Source organism: Podarcis bocagei, assembly GCF_964188305.1.
Source record: "Podarcis bocagei genome assembly, chromosome: 4".
NCBI classification, from domain to species: domain Eukaryota; kingdom Metazoa; phylum Chordata; class Lepidosauria; order Squamata; family Lacertidae; genus Podarcis; species Podarcis bocagei.
In genome coordinates, this window is record NC_138128.1 from 84,522,452 (window position 1) to 84,540,228 (window position 17,777).

Genomic DNA, 17,777 nt, shown 5'->3' on the forward strand with positions numbered 1-17,777 from the left:
CTCAATACCCTGATGGATGGGTCATGCTTATTGATATATTGTAATTTAGTGTAAAAGGAGTTTTTGTTTTGTTATTAAAACCTACCAAAGGTTACTTTTGCGTTTCTTGAAATGTGTGGTCTCCCCAGCACGCCTTCTGCAGCGCAACTAATCTGCAGAATAGCCAACAGCAAGAGGGGTCAAGCACTGGGCACTGGAAAAGGCAAGAAGAGCAGACAATCAGCACATTAGGGATGGGGACTCAGTGAGTGTGCAAACTCCAGAAAGAAGAGTTTGGATTTGATATCCCGCCTTTCACTCCCCTTCAGGAGTCTCAAAGCGGCTAACATTCTCCTTTCCCTTCCTCCCCCACAACAAACACTCTGTGAGGTGAGTGGGGCTGAGAGACTTCACAGAAGTGCGACTGGCCCAAGGTCACCCAGCAGCTGCATGTGGAGGAGCGGAGACGCGAACCCGGTTCCCCAGATTACGTGACTACCGCTCTTAACCACTACACCACACTGGCTCCAGAAAGGCGAATGAGTGGGTGGTGACTTTGTGTGAATGAGGTGCGCATGGCACTACTGTACCACCAGGGGCAGGTCAGCTGGTACCGCATGGGACTCTTAATCTGAGGGTCGTGGGTCCGAGCCCCACGCTGGGCAAAAGATCCCTGCTCTGCGGGGGGGGGGGGGGCTAGATGATCATCAGGGTCCCTTCCAACTGTACGATTCTACGATCCCCCCTCTTGTCTCGCTTGTTACTGTGCTGAATTGTGGCAGAATGGGTCAGTGCCCTGTTAACCAGAAGTCGAGCCCACGCAGGGACGGCTTTCGGCGGGATTCCTGCACTGCAGGCGGGGTTGGACTAGATGACCCTTGGGGATCTCTTCCGACTCTCCAATTGTGCGAATTGCCGCCAGCAGTTTGCCACAAAGACTCGCACTCGCGGTTGCCCGAGATAAGCGAGAGGAGAAAAGCAGCAGGCAGCAGCGCGGAGCCCGCGGCAGTGAGCCCCGCGTATCCCTCCTAATCCAACCCTCCTCCTCCCCGCGCCTGCGCTGAGCGTAACAACAGGGCCCTCTCTGTGACGCGAGCGGCGTATGCAAATACGGCGCCGTCGCCACGCCCCCCCCCGGAGCGCTTGCTTGGGGCTGCTCGCAAGAGGCGGCGGGAACAGACCCGATCGCCGAAGAGATGAGGAGGGTGGCTGGCTCGATGGACTCCCAGGCCGAGCACCGCGCCGATTACTTCCAACGCTCCAACCTGTTCGTAATGGTGGCGATCTTGACCGGCCTGATCTACTACGGGGTGAGCGCAGCCTCCCTGGAGGCTCCCGGGGCACCTGGTGCTCCAAAAGGCACGAGGGGGACGTGCGGGGATCATAGTCATACTTTTCCCTTTTCTTTTCCCTTTTCTTTTTCCCTTTTCTTGCGAGGAATCCTATTCGGAATAAGGGAATTTCCCTTTTAAAAAGGGAAACGTTGACAGCTAGGATCATAGTCCAACCCGGAACATTTCGCCCGACGAGACTCGAACGCGCGACCTGGAGGTTAAAGTCTTCGTCCTCCACGGGCTGAGCTCTGTCTCTCTTGCCGTGGGAGCCAGAGATGGGAAGGCTTGGAGGGGATCCCTATGTACCGTACTTAGCTTTGAAGATGTTAGGGATTAGTCCGCCCAAATCAAGGGTGGTTTTTTTAAAAGTCACATTTATTTCACGGGGAGAATTTACAGTATTCAGAAGGGCGCCCCATTGAGTTCAGTGGGCATTACTCCACTGCAACTGGGCACAGGGTAGAAGCCTCAAGCAGGTGTTTAAACTCTTCCACTGAAATGAATGGGTTGGGGAAAACCAAAACAAACCCCGGAATCTTGAGTTATTTTCTGCTGCTCTGAAATAGAGGCCATTTTTCTTGTTTCTGTCTCTCCCCCCCCCCCCCACTCAAAGGTTTTGGGGAGCTGAATCCCTGATTGGAGTCCAGTATAAATATGTTTTCCGCCGTAGTGCACTTTTAGTGCATTTCATGAAGACAGCCTGCTTTAATGCATAGTACACACTGTACTGGTGAGGTTTATTCTGGAAGTACATTATATGATAATTGTGATTTATTTTTTTAGTGGGATCTAGACCGAGATCTCATCAGCTGTGGGCTTTCTTGCCTAAGTCCAGTGTTTCAGGGTCCTCCACACCCTGCATTGCAAAATGCAAGGGTCAGAACCTTTTTCAGCCATGGGCTGGTCCACCGTCCCTCAGACCATGTGGTGGGCTGGACTATATTTTTTTGGGGGGGGGAATGAACGAATTCCTATTCCCCACAAATAACCCAGAGATGCATTTTAAATAAAAGCACACATGCTACTCATATAAAAACACACTGATTCCTGGACCGTCTGTGGGTCAGATTGAGAAGGCGATTGGGCTGGATCTGGCCCACGGGCCTTCGGTTGCCTACCCCTGGTCAAATGGCTGCTAATTTCTGGATTGTGCCACATTGTATTGATGTCCCCGAATTTCATATATTATGTATGGATACTGGGGGATAAACACAAAAGTTGTGAATTCTGATGTTGCAGGATGATGGGTTATGTTGACACGTATATACAGTGGTACCTCGGGTTACATATGCTTCAGGTTAAATTCATCTCAGGTTACAGACTCCGCTAACCCAGAAATATAACCTCGGGTTAAGAACTTTGCTTCAGGATGAGAACAGAAATTGTGCTCTGGTGGTGCAGCAGCAGCGGGAGGCCCCATTAGCTAAAGTGGTGCTTCAGGTTAAGAACAGACCTCCGGAACAAATTAAATACGTAACCAGAGGTACCACTGTATGCCGCTTAGGAATTTGGAATATTAAGTGGTATAGCTGAAGTAAATAAAACAATACCTCCAGTATGCTTACTTAAATGTATCTCTCTTTCTCCCCTCCCCCTCCGCACACCTCAGTGGGCAGTCTTTTCACCCTCAACAATCCCCTATGACTTTCTGGGACCATTAGGCACCTTCACTAAATATTTGGTGGAAAAGCATAAAACTCTTCTCAATATCGGGTAAGCTGAATTCTCATCTTCTACCTGTTCACATTCCTTCTGCTCCCCCAACAGTGGGGATTTTGGGGGTGGGTGGGAGGGTGAGTAATATAATATGCAGCCATATATATGTGCTTCTCCTTGCATATTGGGAGGGACAAGTGAAATGGAAGAGCAAGCTACAGTCAAGCAATGTATTTGAGATTATAGAGTCATAGAATTGTAGAGTTTCTAACAATGGACCCAGGGCCTCATTCTTTTCTCTTCCTTCCTTTTTAACTGTAAAAACCAGTCCGACACACATGTGAAGGGTGGATCGGGACAGGCTGTCTAGCCTTTGTTCCTCTGGTAGTTTTCCAGCCCATAATTATCTCCCCTGAGCACTTTTGTCACCTGGGTTAAAGCATAGCTGTCAACTTACAGATTTGGGGACCAGCGGCCTCGAAAATAAGGGATCAGCAGCCAAAATAAGGGATTTTGGCTTAGCTTATACAGAAATCCCGCACTCATGGAGCCATGCTGCTTTGGCTGCAACTGACTGTGTTTTGCAGGGGGTTGGACTAGATGATCCTAAGGGTCTACAACTCCCACCAAAGAAGAGTGGCAGACAAAACTGATGAACGACATCGAGATGGCAAAGCTTACAGGCAGAATTAGAAAACAGGAAGAGGACCTCTTTAATAAAGAATGGGGAAAGTTTATAATTTATTTGAAAAGCTGTTGTAAAGAGTTACATACATCTGTAAGATTGACAGAAAACTTGTAGTAAAAATTTGAACTATGGATGGACAAATGATTTATAAAAATAGAGTTATGAAAGGGATGCAGAGGGGGAAATCACTGCACTGGTTGGAGGGTATGCTAAGCAGCACATTGGGGCTGCCATCGTCCTGGGGCGAGGAGTTCCATCGGCCCTTCCCCGCCTGAGAGAGAGGGAGGGAGGGAGAGAGACTCTCGCCCATGCCGCCCGTGAGCCCGGCATGAGGCGGTTGCGGCGCGGCGGCTGAAGTGCCGCCCTTCTGTGTCCCTCCCCATCCCCTCCTCTTCCTCCTCCCTCAGGCTGCCTCCTCAGCCGCAGCCACCGCTGCCGCCTCCGACTTCCCATGGCAGCGTGGGAGAAGTCTTGCAAGAGGGGCTGCCTGCCCGCCCGCCGCCACCCGTCTCCTCACAATGTGCCCCTGAGGGGGAAAAGGGAGAGACGAAGACATGGCAGCTCGTGCGCTCGCTCTCTCAAGATGGAGGATCCCGAGCCGCTGCTTCCCTCCCGAGCTGGGCGCGCATGAAACCCGGGAAATTTAAGGGACATCATCAATGCGGGACACAGCGCTGGGATAAGGGAGTTTCCCGCCAAATAAGGGGCGGTTGACAGCTATGGGTTAAAGAGCAGCTCCATACATGCCTTTCTCCACTCGGACTGTGTAGTGTTTCTGGTCCGGTTTAGGCTATGCATAACTTGTTATTAGAAATATGCCCATTAATATAAAGGGCAGGGCAGAATGATTGCCTGCTTTTTGAAAACCCCATTCCTGCACCTGTTGTGTGTTTCTCTTGCACAAGCCATGCTTACCGAAATGAACAGGCATTGCACAAAGCATATTTGCGTTGCTTCAGTGAACTCCTGTCCATTTCACAAGGGCTTGCATGAGAAATAACAGGGTTGTGTCCCCTGTTAATTAGCTGGTGATTGGGAATGTGTTTGGCTTTCCCCCTGGGAATACCTAAATGTTTTGGGCTAACCCTTATCTTGCTTTTATTTACGCCAGTTACAAATGGTGTTATTTTCCTTCCTTTCAGATATTTAATTACCTGGTTAATCCACATCGGGGAAGCATTATATGCCCTCAAGCTATGCAAGTAAGCTATTTTTATTTTATTTTGGGTCTCTCTTCTACCTCCACCTCCCTCTGCCCTCTTCTAAACAGCAGATAGCATGGCAAAGCTGTGTCTGGGCTTGTGAGCTGGTTTTCTGGGTACGGATATGGGGTGTTGTGCATGAGCACTCCCTCTCGCTGCATAAAGTGGTATGGAAGTGACACACAGGTTTTAATAATCTTCACAACCTATCTGCATGAACTGGGTCTAAAGTAAATTCTGTCAAGGACCGACTTCGGAGCTGTCGTTGAATTTGCCTTTTAAAAAGCAACCAGTGCTTTCCAACATTGAACCAATGAGGTGTGCTGTGCATTGGAACCCAACCCAGCTGTGGAAGGTGAACTTACCCTGATCCTTTTGTCAGGTTTCTTAAAAAATAATAATAAAGGCGCTGGTACTAGTTTACAAAGCCTTATACATCTGAGGACCAGGATACCTAAAAGGCTGTCTTGCACCTTATATATACAACTGATGGTTGCATTCTGCAGGAGAGGGCCTCTTGCAGATACCGTCTCATCAGGAGATCTGCTCCATATAATGCGGGAACTGGACCTTAAATTTTGGTGGCACCTACCCCTGAGAACTCTGTCTATTGTCTTTTAGGCACCTCTTAAAGACCTTCCTCTTCTAAGAAGCCTTTTAATCAGAATTTTATCCTGGCCTTTATCTGCATTGTGTTTATATATGCCTTTATTGTTGATGATTTTGTATTGTTAATTGCTTTGGGATGTATAAATGAAGTAAGCAAAATAAAAGAATATAAAAGAAGCACAAGAAGGAGCCAGTGACTGTGTAAGTAGGCTGGTCTGTGTGAGTGCCAGTAGAGGAGTAACAATACAGTATGATGGTTCTAAATCCCAGATATATGCACTTGGATTCAAAACCCTGTTTGGAGGTTATCTGGAACTAGTGACTGCATTGCTGATATCTTTCCTTCATTGGTGTATCATATGCCACCCTGGAAAGTTCCCTGAAGGCTTCTGGTGAGGGAGCAGGGGTGTGGATAACAGCCCAACTTCAGTTTCTGCCCATCCTCCAGGCAGCTGAGGGCAAAATAGACATCTATCTACTTAACTTGGATTTTAGGTAATTCATGCAGAAATGTCAGGCTTTATCTGTCTGTCTCTTCACTGCAGGATGAAAGGCATCACAGACCCTTCAACTCAGCGTTTGTGGTTGGTTCAAACATTTTTCTTTGGAATAGGATCTCTCTACTTTTTGTTGACCTACAACCCCCGGAAGAAAAGCTGGTGAAGGATTCAGCCAGAAGAGAAGGTTCCAACGCAGTCTAGCTTTGGGGTATATTTTTCAGGGAGAGGGATGGGTGTATTCCTAAACGTTTTTTGTGCGTTCAAAAGTGTGGCAATCTTCTCTTTCACTTGGAAAGAGAAATTTCTTTCAGACGTTTCCTCTGCAGGTTTTGCAGCTGTGGGCAAAGCGAGGAAACTAGCTTGTGACAATGGGGGATGGAGCCTTTCTTTTTAGATCAAGGAAATAAATCCAGTTCTTAATGGTCAGGACCAAAATGCCAACACTCACAAGATATCTGCATAGGACCAATTTAAAATAGGGGCGACAAACAGAGCAAGCACAGAGCAACCTTTAGCCTCTACTTCTCAGGTCTAACAGTAGCCTTATTCATAAACTGAGCTGTATAGAAGTGTGGTGAGGCATCTTCCTTTGGGCCCAACTTGCACCTGTCTGTTGCTCCCCTGGTTTTGCCTGCATCCATGGCTGGATTGCCCTCTATAAGTGATTGTATGGATAGTCCCCTTCCTTTATGAGCCTCTTTCTCCCCTCCCCCGCCACCCTTTTTACAGGTAAGGATTGCAGATTAAGCAGGTCTGTGAGCACTGATCTCTACATGCAGCCACACTGTGTCCAGGGTGTAGCTGTGACTGGGAGGCAAGGTGGCATTTTCCTTCTCTTTCATTCGCACCATAGACCAAGAGGGCTAATGCTACTCCATTAGTACTTTTAGCTGTGCTTAATAATAATAATAATAATAATAATAATAATAATAATAATAATAATTACTATTAAAAAATAATGTGCAACAGTACAGATTATCCTTGTTGGGCTTCCAGTTTTAGCAGGTGGCTTGGTTAACTTTTCTTCCCCTTTCTTGAGAAATAAACCCCTTCTATTTCTCACCCACCTTCCCACCCAGAGTTTAAAGGGGTTTATCTGCAAGTAGATGTGGTCAGCATTGCATCTTGAACATCTTGCAATCTTTCTCCACAAACTCTGCCACCACCCCTCTGATTTATAATGGTCTACCAGCAGGTTTTGCTCTTATGTTTTCTTGGTGCTCTCTTAACAACCTGCATGCATTGCAAAGCACTTTAGTTAATAACCGTGGCACTAAATTCTTGGGCATGGCGCAAGCTTTTCTTGAAGTGCAAAAGGCTGTGAGAGAGAAAGCTGTGACCACATTAGAACTGCAGTCAAGACCAAGAAACCCCACTGGGGCAGTTTTATTTCTCAGAGATCCAACGTGCTGTTAAAAGGTAGTTTTATATTACATGCCTTAAATTCTTTAGGGGAGATGCCCCCCCCCCCAAGAAATACATCAAAGCAGGTCTACTAGTTTCAGTCTGAGAGAACGCTTTGATAGAGCTTTCATTAGGCGTTCCTCATCCAAGCTGTGTCGTGATAGACAGAGCTGTCTGTGGGGAAGGTTTAGAAACAGCACGTTAGTTGGATTTGCAGGTAGTAATTAACAGTGCCTGTCAGATGAGTGGGTGTCTAATTCATAGATGTGTTGGCCAATGTGTTTAGTATCTGTTTAGTATCTACATGTTTAGTACCTACATGTTATGCAATGCCACCACCCAGATCTGAGAAAGGAAAATTACTGGTGCAGTTTTTCCCTGGCATGGCATTGCTTGGCAGGGTGAAGTGGTTTACAAGATTTTACCCTCTCTAGAGAGACTTTTCACTAGTATAAGCTCAGGGGCAGAACGAAGGTGAGAAGCAAAGGGCACCAGCATGGAGCTTGAATAAACCCCTCCACCCTACCAACTTTTTAGCATTTTGTATTAGTGCAGTGCATTTTTACTGTAGTGCATGCCATTGTTATGTTGGTGCAGGAGACAGGTCCGCTGATTCTGTGCCTGAGCAAGTATATAAAGGTTGGGACTCTCTGCCACATTAGACCATAGTTCTTGCCTTTGGTTTGGACTTTTAATTCTCTTGATGATTTCTGCTGAAATGCCCTATAATGTCTTTCAAACTCTGTGTCTCATTTGGATTTATTTTTAGGCAGCTCTTAAAAACACTGCTGCTCATAGTTTTAGCATTTTGCCTTTGTGCTAGAACACCCTGCATATTCCGTCATGCTTGTTGTATTGAGAATCACCTCTTTAACACATTACGTTTTACCTGGGTATTGTCTGGATGATTAAAGGTAGCTTTTGCTGTTCTTTATACTGTTAATACTCAAAGGGAAACATGGTGAGCTGTTTGACTGTTGCATCTTGTGATAAAAATGTGTCCTAAGACAGGGTGCTTAATTGGTATAATGCTGCATTTTGAGCTGATAATTTCCGAGAGCTGTCTCACTGCTGGCCTTGAATAAAGCTAATAATTCTCTCTAAAATATAACGCATGCCCTGAAATTGTTACAAAGGGTGGGGTGGTGGTTTCACATCCTTAAAGCAGGGGTGCCAAAACACAAAGTGTATATATATACATATACATATACATATACATATACATATACATATATATATATATATATATATATATATATATATATATATATAGGATTTTACAAATTATAATAGACATAACAATACACAAAAACAAAAATAAAAGGAAAAACGACAAGTATTATTTCAAAACCTTATTTTCTTAAAACTTATTTCACCGCCCTCCTCATACCTCCCCTTTCTTCATTCCCATTTCAAAAATTTAGTTCAGCAAATCCTCACCCTTAATTTTAGCCAAAACACAAAGTATAGGGCTCCCTGAGGATTCCTAATGCAGCCTGGGTTTTCCCAACCACCTTCTAGGAAATTTTGAACAATAACCAGGCCTTAATAGGATGAAGGGGTTGACTCAACAATACCTGCTTTTGTGTGTCATCGTATCGGGTTCTTTCCTCAGTTCCCTTTGTTTGAAGCAGGAATGCTAAGGAGTTGGTGAGGAAATGCACTTGGGCATCCCAGGAGCACGGCCAGATATTTTGTACAAGTGTGCATGTGTATACATACACAAACATGTTGTTTTTGCATTCACAAATGGCTTGCCAAAGCAGGCGCAACCATTTTGGATTACTCTCATTGTAGTGTCTGACTTGAGGCAGAATGTAACCCTTGCCCATCTGCCAAATTGGGAATTAGACATTCTCATCCCTGCCCTATAGAGTGGGTATAGACAGGTCTGCCCTGATCTCTCAAGCAAATATCTCACATTGATTTTTGACTAGGAATGGGGGGGGGGGAGCTGTTTGTGTGAGTGCATGTGTGACAGTGTAGGGTGGTCGCATCCACTTTTGTCCATACACTACCACTGGCATGTTGCCCCCAGAGGGTTGGCAAAGGGTGATGTGACAAAACTTTGCATTGCCCTTGCTGGAGAATATGCAGGAATCTGTCTTTGCTTGCAACTGGCCTGAGAACATATTGTCCACATTGGAATGCCCAGTCAGTTTATATATGGAGTTTCACAGTAGCCCTGTAAAGGACAATCTCTCAAGCCAACATTAAGTGTAAAAAAGAAAAGAAAGGGTTAACAACACACACACCAGGCATTAAAAATAGCAGTAAAGATGTTTGGAAACCAGACTAAAGAAATATTTGAAAATCCTCTGAAAAAATGTGGCTTGACTTGCCTGTGAAAAAGTGGGAGGGAAGAGGTCAAGATAGATAAACCTCTGGGAACAGAATGTCATAGTCTCTCAGCACCAGCACAGGAAAGTCATCGCCACCTTTTTCAGCTGCCTGCAGGAATTCATTTCATACATTTTGCAATATGCATATTAAAAGGTTTAATATTATATGCAGGATGATACTTGGGTAGATAGCAGGAACAGCGCAAGCCATTTTGTTAGCTGAGGCAAAGCACATGTTTCCGCATTTCCCCATTATTTGCACGAAATCTGATTAGGCTGGACACTGAACTTTCATGGAACTCCTCATCAGCTCCTGGCATGCCAGTTTCTTCCCCGTGATAATGGGATGAAGGGACTCGCCTGTGGAGGTTTCCCCTCTCATTTTGCCCACTAGGAAAGAGATCTTGTCATTTCTCAATACTGTAGAAGACAAGGCATTGGCAACTGTTCCCATCCACGTGCTCCTCTATCTTTCACCGTGCCCCACCGCTGGGAACTGCTTGTCACGCCAGTTGAGGAGGCGGGTGACAGGAGAACTTCCTGCTGTACCTGTTCTAATTGGCACAAAATTTCCATGTAGACATGGATACATATTAAGCCGAAAATTGAGGAGGCCAAGTGCACGTAGGACCTTTTCAGTCTCCTCCCTCCAACAGCAGATAGATTCAAATGCCATTCAGGAATGCCAGAGGATACCGTATTGTCTCAAATATAGGCCGCACCTTAAAAATGGGGGGGGGGCGGAGAAAAAAAGAAATACCCGAATATAAACCGTTGCGTTCCTGGCTGCATACTGGGGGCGCTCTCTCCCTTTCCAGCCTTGGGGGAGAGGACGGGGGACTACGCATGGGGCGGGTGCTGCTTTGCCGTGTTCCTGGCGCTGTTTGCCCCACACTCCTAGCTACATACCATAAGGCTGCGAATATGAGCCGCACTTTAACTTTTCACGGTCAGAATTTGGGAAAAAAGTGAGGCTTATATTCAGACCAATATGGTAATTCTAGACTTGCATTCCATGAGGTGTGAGGAACTGTAGGCAAATATAGGCTCCCCACCCATACACAGTGGTACCTCTGGTTACGAACTTAATTCGTTCTGGAGGTCCATTCTTAACCCAAAACCATTCTTAACCTGAGGCGTGCTTTCGCTAATGGGGCCTCCCGCTGCTGCTGCTGCTGTGCGACTTCCACTCATATCCCGGGGCAAAGTTCGCTACCAGGAAACCTACTTCCAGGTTAGTGGAGCTCATTACCCAAAGCGTTCGTAAGGAGGATGGTACATAACCTGAGGTTCCACTGCATTTATCAAAATCCTGGACTTCTTGCTTCTAGTCTGCTTGCATTAAGCCAGAGACAAGATTAAGGGTGTTGCAGTGTGGTAATAAAGAATAATCGATGGAGATTAGGGCAGGAACATAATGTTACTGAAACACCCAGAAGATTTCCAATACAATTTAGTTGGTTAAATTGGTGGCTGGGGAGTGTTGCAACTTTCTTTCCAATAAAGGCATTTTGTCACTGTTTCCAGCCTTCTTCCTGTATTTCCCCACCTTTATTTTGATCACCAAGTATTGCACATAGACACTGTGTGCAGGAAGATTTCACATTCTCGAATCCTGTAACGTTACCATTCATTTTACAGCATTTAAAGGCATCTCATAACCATTTGAAAAACAATGGACTAATCCTTAACATTTGCATAGCGCTTTCAAGTGCTCAAATGAGCGTTATATTGTTGTAAACTTTAACAGCCCTGTAATGGAAATCAGTATTATTATCCCCCATGCTGCAGATGTGGGGGGTGCAGAAAGTGGATTGCCAAAGGTCACCCGGTGAATGCATGAGAGAGGCAACAGTCAAAGCTGGGGCTTTCTGATTTTTAGCTTGCTCTCTTAGCTAGCATGCTACAGCAGGTGTCGTTATAATGAAATACAACTAGTAACTGGAAGCAACTGCAGCAACAGCAACAACACCTAGCAGTGTGAGAAAAAAGTAAAAAAATAAAATAAGTAGAGAGCTAAGTCTGAACTGGTAGACTGGAAGCACGACGGCCTTAATCTACAACCCTGATCACTGTGATCATGTTCACAGAAAGGCCAGCAGGAGGAGCTCTCACTTAACAATGCCAACTAAGCAAAGTTCTAATCTTTTTTCAGTTGTTTGCATCAATGTTTGTCAACCTCAAAGTGAGAACTTCCCTCTATCGAAAGAAAGAAAGAAAGAAAGAAAGAAAGAAAGAAAGAAAGAAAGAAAGAAAGAAAGATTCTTGTGTTCTTCATAAAACAACATTCCGTTTGGCTTCCCATATTCTCTCATCACAAGCCCCATTGACTCCCAAGTGATAAGGGTACATATACATAGAATTGTAGAGTTTGGAAGTCCAACCCCCTGCAGTTTCAGGAATCATTTGCCCAACGTGGGGCTCAAACCCACAGCCTCGAGTTTCAGAGCCTCATGCTCTACTGACTGAGCTATCCCAGCAGGCTTGTGCTGCTGGCCATCACCCTTCAATGGCTATAATTCAAACACCTTTGCATGAGCAGGGAAATGTGCGTAGATACTGTGCACAATCAGGATTCCGACTGTAGCCTTTCAGGCCTTTCCCATGGGTAGGATGAGCATTGCTCTCGGGGAGGGAGGGAGGAGCCAAACAGACACCGAGGATGCTTCGGAGAAATAGTTTTTTATTTCTGCTTCCCAGGCAGCAGAAAGGCACTTGCGTGGTCAACCACAGCAAGCAGCACTTTAAGAGTAGAAACAGGCAGCCTATATTCTCTTTAGGTCCCGTCGTCGTCCCCCCCCCCCCCAGAATCCAGCCTCATGAGCTTGTACATGTAAGTTTGCAGAAACAATCTCCATTCATGATGAATAGAAATTGTTTCTGTACTCCTGGTGTCATTCCCGGGGTCTGTGCGTCAGTGCGCCAGGATAGTTGCAACCTGGTAAGATAAGTTGAATGCGCCACTGACAAGGCCATCTTTTACGCCTTCATGGACTGAGAAGAGGAGAAGGCTTTGTTCATTCAGCTACTTTGTGTTATACAGCAAAAGCTAATGCATATTTTAAGTTTGCATCCTCAAAGAAAGAAATACAGCTCTAGCTAATGCATTTTAGCTGCCGAATCCTCAAAGAAAGAATTTGGGAAGTCTTGGGGCCTAGTTGGGGGGACTACACAGTCAGGTGTGGGTATCCTGTCCCTTCACTACAAGAGTCTGCGTTCAACATGTGGCCAAAGGGCAGGGCCAGAAATGCGTGCCACGTCGGGAAGATCCAGTCTTGTGGTCCCACTTCCCATTAATCAAACTGAGCTCCTTAGTTAATATAATGCTTAAAGTTGGTGGCGGCGGCATGCAAACATAAGAGTCCCAATGGATCAGACCAAAGGCCTATCTAGTCCAGCATACTGTCCCATCCGTGCAACCAGGACATGGGGCAAGAGCCCTTTCTCATGCATCAGCCTCACTGGAATACACCAGGAGGTGGAGAAGAAGTCTGTTCTGCAAGTGGAACCTGTTGCATGAAGTGCTGGATACACCCTGTATCAAGGGCTTTTTGAAAGTCCATGTACACAATGCTGTGTCCCCTGTGATTACCCCCATACACATGCTTACTTACACTCTCAAAGACCTCTTAAAACGTGAGACAGGACTTACTTTACAGAAGCTTCTTCAGTGGATACTATCTGTGCCTAGTCATCTGGTCATTTTAATCTGCCATTAAGCCTTAGAATCTAATCTCTTGTTGAAACTGTTTGCCTCAGTCCCGCAGAAAGTTCAGGCATAGGGATCCACTTTGCATTTCCCACGGTAAAGACAGAAACAACTAATTCCTTTAGCTTCCCTGCAATCACATCTTCCTTCTTTAGCACACCTTTGATTTCCTTGGCGTTTAAAGGAGGGACCAACTTTAGCAATTAGAATAATTTGCAATTAAGATGTCTGTTTTTAAAAATAATTCATGGACTACTGGAGTCCAAATCTAATAGGTTGCCCATAGATTCTCTGGATGGCATTCATCAAGTCCCAGCCTCAGTTCTCCATCTGTAAAATGGAAATACTATTGACCTACAGGAGAGCAAGAAATAATGTAAACAATCGCAAGTGATACAGAAATGAATTATGAACTCAGTGGGTGCCATCTTTTATTACTTAGCCTTCTAGGTGAAAGTATGAGGCCTCCCCAAAGTATCACGAACAATTGCTATGTGATTCAAGCTTCTATACCCCACCTCACTTTTTGTAACTACATATTTGGATTGAACAGGAGGAAAAATGGTTTGCAAAGATTATAGCTGTGACTTGTAGGTTGAATGGCTATTAATCAGCTGATCTGATTTACAGTCTTGGGCTGCTTCCAGACAGATGATTCGTAGTGCTAATAAATCATAGCTCTTCCCCTGTAAGCTACAAGCATAACAGCAATTGACTTTCCACACCACCGGGGTATTGCACTTTTCCTGTATGCTTGTCCCACTTTGTTCCATCCATATCAGTGGTTATGACATAGCTGCTGTGGTTGGGGAATTCCCCACAGCAGCCATAAGAAGAAGAAAATTACCCCCATTTTTTTTATATAAAAAAAGTTTATTTAGCGCAACACACTTATTCACTGAAGCATGGTTCCCCTTACTAATGCCAAAAATGGATTGGAAGTGTTCAATCAGGGAAAAACACTTTGCTTAAATTGTGATAATTAGAAAGGTTTTGATTCTCTTCTTTATTTTTTTTAAATTAGCATGATAACATGTAGTACTACAACATCCCTAAGAAGTTTTCACTAACATTTTAATCTGTGCAAAGTGGGGGCTGGGAGCCAACAAAACAAAACCCAACTTTCAGGTAATTCAGGCTTGTAAACACTCACATGCCTAATCGCCTAAGGCAGGGGCTGGCAGCCTAAGGCCCATGGTCCACAAGTGGTCCATGGGGGTCGTTTAACTGGCCCATGAGCCGTCCCCAAACTGAGCCACCCACTTGGCAAGTCCCCGCGTGCTGCGCTGAACCAGCGCGGCACCGGGGACTCCCTTTCGTGGCCCTGGAAATCGCATCTGCGCAGATGCAGACACCAGAAATGGCGTGTGCATGCGATCCGGCCCACAGAGGGATCTCCGCTGAAGTGAACCGGCCCAGGCAAGGTAAACCTTGTTGACCCCTGGCCTAAGGTGAGCAAGTGTTGCCTCCAGGTATTGAGCCAGAGAAGATTTTGTAAACTGGGACATCCTGTACTCTTTCACCTCCCCTCTTTTGGATTGTCAGGGTGGTACAAATAACCAGCATAGAGTAGGCAGGCTTGTAAACATTTCTGTGGACTTGTAATCTTTTTGGGACTTATTGCAAGGCTGAAGTAATGTTTTCTGGCTTGGAAGTTGTGGAATAAGCCAAGCAATGAGGAAGGAAGTATCATCATAAGGAGCAGGAATTGCCTACACAGAAGACGAGCTTGGAGAAGTCGCTTTCTGGAATTTACTTGCTGTATTTTACAGGAGTCTATACAACACTAGGGACCTCAACAGTTTCTCAGTTATATCATCCTGAAGGCAATTTGGGGGTGGTGTCATGTGGGGGGTGGGGGTGGGGAATACATAGCTCATACAAAGACTACAGTTGGAACTCTGCAGCTGCTATGAAGCACTTAAGTTAAAGATGTAAGTTATTCATCTTCATGATACAGAATAAGTGTTTCATTCTTATTTGAGAGAATACGCAGAAGAGAAACCCTACTGCTCTCTCCTAACTTTTTCACTTTGCAGGATTTAAACATACCAGTGCTTTCACAATTGTATTTTTGATTGCAGTGCCGTTTTAGACTGTAAACCCCTTGGGATAGTAGGAACCTGTCGATCCCGGTTCTTTGTAAAGCACCATATACAGTGTGATGGCTCTATAGAAATAAGCAACAATAACATCTTCAACTTTCCTGAAACTGAAACAAGGAAGATGATCGTGGAGCTTTTCAAAACTGGCTGGCTCATCACCGCTCCATCCATGTCATCATTGGGTAGCAGTCTAGCAGGGCGTTCCTTAACTGGGCAGTGTGGATTTTGTCTCTGGTCTCTACAATGCAGGTGACCTGCAAAACAACAGCAACAAACATCATTTAAACCAGTGGGATTATTCCCAGGTTTCTCATCCGCAGAAACTTTGCCACTATAAAATGGTTGGACTTTGGTTCGGTCCGCCATGTGTGAAGCACCCACATACAGTGATATCGCTCTAGGAAACCTTTTTCTCCCCAAATACCACATTCCACCATGAGCAGCATTCTAGGGGTCACACACCATTGCTGGGCGGTGCTGTAGGCAAACTGATGGAGGAACAGATGTGAATCTTTCCTTTGTGCAGCTGGTTACATTTCAACCATGCAAAAGTCAGAAGTGTCTGGATGGGCATGCGTGCACACAAACACACACCTCCACATAGGTGAGTGGGAGCCATTGTAGTTCCAAAGGACATTCCATTCAGGCAAAAGCACAGGGCAGGGCTGGTGAGGAATGCTGCTTGGGGGAGGAGGCATGGCGCAGGAAGAGTTTGGAGGGTTGGATGGAAAGACGTGGGGGGCACATTTGGCCCCCAGGGCTGAGGCACCCTACCCCTGCCTTTGGCTATAACAACTGCTCCCCCAGAGTGCAACGTTCCTAGACAGAGCAGCTGGAAGATAACAGTTGTCTCCTGAAAGCGTCGTGAGTTACTGATTCTTCTGTAAATGCCCAAAGTCTTGCTTCTAAGGCTCGCTTTCATTTTCTCCAGTTCTCTCAGGAAACGTCAGATCAGGTATATGTTTGCTGTTATGAATAAGTTCTTGACAGCACAGACAAGCAGGAACCATCAAGTAGAAAGGAAGTTAGACTCTGTTCTTAAGGGCCAATTCCCATGACCAGAAATTGGGTTTTTATCTGTATGCCGCTGTTGCCAACCGATTGAAGGTGTGGTTGACGGTTTCTCTTTCAGCAAAAATACCAGGCAAGTCTGCAGGGACTGGTGTGATTGTTCTGTATTTTGCCCCACAGATGACCTTGGGATCATAGGAGATTGTTCAGTTCTAGGTCTGACTCCTGGCAAATGCTGTATCTCTAATGAGTGGTGTCAATGCTCAGGGTTATTAGGAAGACACACTTTACGAGCTGGAAGTCATTCCTTTTGCTTCTCTGGGGTACACAAGGGCTCTGGTTCTTCATCTGTGACCAAAAAGCACTTTGTGTGTGCTCGAATGTGCTGAGTGTCTTCTAATTAACACAATACTTTTTTTGGGGGGGGGCACACAGACTAGGGCTAAGTCTCAGCGAGCCCTGCTACGTTTTACAGGAAATTTCATCCCTGCTTTAAGCCCTGCCGTGTGCCCAGAGGGCAGGTTTCCTCGGGGTTAAAATGGCCAACATATAGGAGGTGAAAGGACTTCACCTGTGTTAGAGGATATTTTAAAATTCAAAAGCCAGGCCAGCTGAATTTTTTCGTTGCTGGGAAAAAAAGACATTTAAAAAACAGCTATCGCACACCTGCACTGAGGAATGTCAGGCTAAACAAAGGGGTGCAGATTAAGAGAGTTGCAGAACTGGCAAGCTCCCCTTATAAAAACAATAAATGAGGGCTGGGAAACAACTCGTGCGGAGCGCTTTGGAGCGCCCCACCCAGCCATTTGGCAAGAAGCCATCGTCCACATGGAGCACATGTGTTTGCTGTTGCCTAAAAAAGTCCCCATCTGGCATCTTCAATATTCCGACTGTGTGCAGCTTTCAAGGCATTCAAAGACAACGATGTGACGCATCTTGATGCACGCAGCTCACACATACATTCAAGTCATTCTGTTGAGAGCTCCATGTTGCAAGGCAAACGGGAGGCTGTCCACTCACCACTCCTCCCCTGCCTTCACCCATTTGTCCCATTTTTCTTCTAGCCTGGGGAGACCGGACAGGAGGGAATGCTGGAGAAATCAGCAGGCAAGGAAGACTTAACTCTCTCACTCCCATCCTCAGTGACTCTCCCCACAAATGCTGCTACTACACCTAGCAAATGTGTGTTTGGGAAAGGAGTTTCACCCAGGTAATGCAAAACCCCACTTTTGTTACTC

The 17,777-nt window shown here is 45.7% G+C and overlaps 2 protein-coding genes across 7 annotated transcripts in view; one reads left to right on the plus strand and one right to left on the minus strand.

Moving 5' to 3' along the window:
* Window positions 1-1,106: 1,106 nt before the first annotated feature.
* On the plus strand, window positions 1,107-8,483 carry TMEM254 (transmembrane protein 254). Its single transcript, XM_081191361.1, has 4 exons — window positions 1,107-1,289; window positions 2,923-3,026; window positions 4,800-4,859; window positions 6,014-8,483. The coding sequence occupies exons 1-4, from the start codon at window positions 1,176-1,178 to the stop codon at window positions 6,129-6,131; spliced, it is 396 nt and encodes a 131-aa protein (XP_081047487.1). The 5' UTR covers window positions 1,107-1,175; the 3' UTR covers window positions 6,132-8,483.
* Window positions 8,484-11,960: 3,477 nt separating this feature from the next.
* SRR (serine racemase) overlaps window positions 11,961-17,777 on the minus strand; it is a 35,761-nt gene continuing 29,944 nt past the window's right edge. For all 6 annotated transcript variants that reach the window (XM_081191319.1, XM_081191324.1, XM_081191321.1 and 3 more), the window contains one exon: window positions 11,961-15,782. In XM_081191319.1, coding sequence (XP_081047445.1) covers window positions 15,684-15,782 — 99 coding nt within the window. In that variant the 3' untranslated portion in view covers window positions 11,961-15,683. The remainder of the gene's footprint in view (window positions 15,783-17,777) is intronic.